Source organism: Halyomorpha halys, unplaced genomic scaffold (assembly GCF_000696795.3).
Source record: "Halyomorpha halys isolate HHAL.00 unplaced genomic scaffold, Hhal_1.1 Scaffold434.1, whole genome shotgun sequence".
NCBI lineage: Eukaryota > Metazoa > Arthropoda > Insecta > Hemiptera > Pentatomidae > Halyomorpha > Halyomorpha halys.
The window spans coordinates 1,407,235-1,411,854 of record NW_027114127.1 but is presented as its reverse complement, the minus strand read 5'-3'; the positions used below and the strand labels follow the sequence as shown (position 1 = coordinate 1,411,854).

At 27.3% G+C, this 4,620-nt stretch overlaps 1 protein-coding gene across 1 annotated transcript in view; it reads left to right on the top strand.

The window, feature by feature from the left end:
• Window positions 1–166: 166 nt before the first annotated feature.
• LOC106682695 (uncharacterized) overlaps window positions 167–4,620 on the top strand; it is a gene marked incomplete at its 5' end in the record, with an annotated part of 15,765 nt that continues 11,311 nt past the window's right edge. Inside the window, 4 exon segments of the mRNA XM_067051372.1 lie at window positions 167–298; window positions 1,948–2,184; window positions 2,320–2,427; window positions 4,297–4,476. Of these exon segments, the coding sequence (XP_066907473.1) occupies window positions 167–298; window positions 1,948–2,184; window positions 2,320–2,427; window positions 4,297–4,476 (657 nt within the window).

Below are 4,620 nucleotides of genomic sequence, written 5' to 3'. Positions count from 1 at the left end.
ATGCTGAAATAAATTTATATATATATATTATTTATTTTATTTTTTTTGCTGTTATAATGAGTTTGAACTCTTTTGTGCCATAATCTGTTATGAATGTATTGTTATTTGTTAGCTATTGTTACCCAAGATTAATCATCTATATAATTGGAAAATTATTTGTTCTCAGAATGAAAAAGACGAGAATATTTGCCTGAGGATTAAAGATATTATAAAAGGGCATTTAAAATTGCATCCACCTTGTAACAGGAGATTACGAAACTTGTATTGCAGTGCTCTGGTTGGAGAGATAGATAATGTTGTAAGTAGTAGATGAATAATCATCTACATGAATTTTTTTAGTTTTGAATTCTTGATAATGTTGTTCTGCTTGAACAGATTGGTTTATTTTATCATTGAAACCGACAAAATACAGGTTTTGGATAGTAGGTTACCTCTAATACCAGTTGTCCACTACTGGTTCGTCAAATGACAGTTTCTTCCGGAAGTTAACACTTTTTTATAAACCTAGTTATTTATCTCCTTGTATAATAAAAGATGAAAATCAATTAGCATATGTTATCTGACAAGATTTACTGTGATTTTCTTGATCAAAACCAGTTGTTGAAAGAGGGTATTAAGCTTTAGATCTGAATATTTTGGTAATCCTGGTAAGAAGGCCAGTAGAGCCTTCCTCATTATCAATTGCAGGTTCTACAACAAGAACAGCAAAATAACAAATCTAATTGAACCAGTTGAAATGTACCCATCTTTTATTGGTTGATAAGGGTATGGAAATCTATTCACTGGAGATAGAAACACAATTCTTAAAGAAAAAATCAAACTTTGATTATCCAGAATTATTGAAGGAGGTGTAGAAAAGATTTACCCAAATGTCATATCTATTGGCTCTGTAGTACATAAGATTTTCATAAAGCTTCTATCAACCTTTCATTTAAAAAATATATAAGAAACTTGTTTGGCAGTACTTTCTATAAAATTATACCAACCAAAGGAAAATTCAGTCAAATGCTGTCTGAAGAAGTATTGCATGTGACCTAAATAATCCAAGAATAATATAAATATTGATCCTCCTCATTATATGTTTCTGGCATTCGTATACATGATATTAAATTGCTCGACAGTCCCAAAAATTTGAAGAGGAATAAAGCAGTGATTCATGAGGTTGATGCTTAAATGGAATGCAAATTATGATTCCTGTTGATGTAAGCGACAATGAATTTCGACTTAGCCCTTTCGAAATTGTTTTGTTCTTACAGAAAAAGAACAAAAAAATCCAGGTAAAGACTAAGGACTCGAGTGTGGTAACTTCTCTTTGTATATGAGACAACAGGATAAGCAGAATAGAAAGAAATGTTAGATTGGAAAAGAGAAGAAACGCCATTGAGCAACTAAATGAAAATAAACTAAAAGAAGAAAGAAAATCCAGAAAAAATAAAAATAAATAAATCAATGAGGACAAGTAGAAAAGACTTGAGTTTTTTTTATATTCTGAAGAGGAAGAGGTCCCGAACTTAAATATTACTTAGTCATTCATTGGTTACTACAATAATTAAGAAGAAAATTACCTACATTAGTAAAGAATATATTCTTATAATTAATGTATTATTAAGAATGATTCTTTGATTTCTGTGGGAAAAGAAATTCTTTGAGATAGTGTGTAAAATTATTGAAATTAGTGATAACACAGTTTCTAAACTTAAAAAGAACTATCACCAAAAAATGTTTCATTGAAATCTGTGTTCCCATCTGTGTAGCCTCCCTTTGTTAGTTGTATTTTTTTATAAAAGCCGAAATTAACAGGCTTTGTTTCAGGCATAGGTCTATTTTGAAATTCAACTGTAAATACATGTAAAAATTATTTTGAGAATAAAATTATTAGTAACATGCTGTAATATATTGATTTATAATTTTACATATGTATTTATATGTCTTCTATTTTATTTCAAGGATCCATCCACTCCACTAATTGTCACCTATAATTTTAAAAATATTTTGAAATCCATTGATGATAGAATCAAAGAAATAAATAATAATCCTAATAATAGAGATGTTGATGTATTAGAAGAAAATTTTGTTGAAAATAAGAGCTTTGAAATTCCTGAGAATATTGATGATGTCTATCAATTTTTTTCTGACAACTATAAGAAAACTGGTAATATTTTACCATCAACTTTAATTTCATCTGTGAGTTAACAACAGTTGTTAAGTTTAGTTTTATTTCCTCCATTTTTTTTTTTTTTTTTTTTTTAAGTTGTTTTATATACGTACTGCATTAATCTTTTTAAACTTTAAAGTTTTTTAAGTTGTAATTTGTTTCAGAATAAAGATTTGGATGAAGACAGAGATAAGATTGATTCTATCGCTTTACTCAAGAGATTATTTTTTGTATTTAGCTTAATGGTTGACATCTTGGAGGAAAACTTTAGGGTAAATATGTTTTAATACAAACTTCTTGCAATGATTTTTTCATAGAATATCATTTAACAAATTGTTTTTATCACAATTTTGATTTACAGTTATTTACTTCATTATTTCTTAATCCTTTACTTCACAAATATCACTGGTCTTGTAATGCAATATTTTAAATATGAACTTGTAATGCACTGTCAATGCAATTGTTTTGTTTACTTAATACTACTGTATATGTGCACACACAGTCAAACTTATGTTGAAACAGATATTTTATTCATTTGTTTCTCGTCATACTCCATTACATTCTATGACTTTGTATGTTAAATGTTATTTTTTCTAAAATCTTTGGCTTTCCAACAGAACATTATAAATCCATTACTACTCACTTCCAGAAATATTTTTAACCTGTAAAAAATAGTTTTCCTCTTATGTTCTTTGTTAATTAGTAAATCTTTTCATAGTTCATATTTATCAATTTTTCATTACTAATAAAAATATGAGAGGGTTAATCATTTGAAATAAATAAAATTAAAGGTACTTTGAAAGATTTTTTAAAAATTTGTCATTTAACCATTTTCAGACTACTTCAATGAGAATTAGAAGTACCGCGTATTAAATACCATTTAATTGTACATTGATATGTCGAGTTTAAACAAACCCGTTTTAGAGAAAATAAAAAAATTGAAAAATCAATTATATATAATGGCGCTTCTAGTTTGTTGATTTTATCGAAAAATGTCTGTCATATCATAGGCCTACACCCACCTTGAATATATAATTTCAGTTTTTTATGACTTTTTTTCGAGCTTGGTTATTCATTAATATATCAATATCAAATATTGAATTATTTTAAGTCAGGGAACTTGAAAACTTATTATTACCTCTTACTTATATGCCGTATGTAGATCAGTGAAGGTATAAATTAAGAAATTGTCTCTTTTTTAAATTGTATTATGGTCTTTTTCATTTGATTTGACCTAACTCGAATCCTAACTTCCAATTAATTTTTTAATAAGTTCCCAAAGGATATTTAGAAATCGCCAATTCTTAAACTGATTTCAGTAAAGTTGGTTATCACTACAAATCATCCCATAGATGTCCACTGCGACTTATATCTTAAATTTATTATTGCCTAGGTAGATTATTAAGTTTTGAGGATATATTAGTTAAAAATTTAACGCTGCCCTCTTTTTTTTTTATCATAGTGTAAATTGACAGATCAGTTAATATTGAAATTGTGAAAGTTTAGTCTCTCTTATGAAGTTAAGATGATTCGTTATTTTTGTTCTTGATTCTAAAAATTATCAATTGTTTTAAAATTGTCGAATAGAGAAGAGCTTGAAATATGAAATTATTTTTAATAGTAAAGTTATTAGGTTATCTTCTGCTCATTTCTGTGATCTAAAAGGAACATTTCTAACTAGACCCATACAATTTCTGCCCAATATTTTATGTTTTTTAGACAAAGTTATTTATTCTTGTGCAAATTTATTATGACCAACAAAATCGTATTTTTGTTAATTGTAATCGATCACTATATGTTTTTAACAGAGTTAAAAAGATTGTTTTTGGTTAACAAATTTTACACTCCCTTTGTAAAATTTATAAAATTGCAATTATTTAACATTATTTTGTTCTTATGGAAAAAAAAAACTAGTACTCAACTTGAAAGAGATAAATCCAACTACCTAATGATACATTTCCTTCCTTACATATAAATTATCTATTACTTATTAGATCTATGTTACTTGTTATGCCTTTAAATTAATTTTATTAATAAATTAAGCAAACTATTTATTATTCCTCATTGATTGTGCTAGTAATGGTCTATGCTAAGGTTAACTTATTTTAAATTAATTTTTTATTGATTTCCTTTTCTTGTAGATGTGGTGGATGAGATCAAGGTATTGTTTACGAAACAAACTTCGAAGTGAATCCTCTTTTCCTATTATTGTAAAAATTGCGTGGGAAAACATCAAAGATCGTAATTCTCTGAACAAGCATTGTATTGAAGTGTTTGACCTCTTTAGGTCTTGTCCCAGGGAATATAAAATGGAAATAGCTGTAAGTTTTAACAAATTTATGCAAAATGGTAAAAGAGATTTCAGAAAGGCAAGATATTATTGTTAAAATATTGTTTTATAAAAGCCGATGGAAAGCGAAGAACATCAATAAACGCCTTATTTTGGCGATGAATGGAGGCTTTGT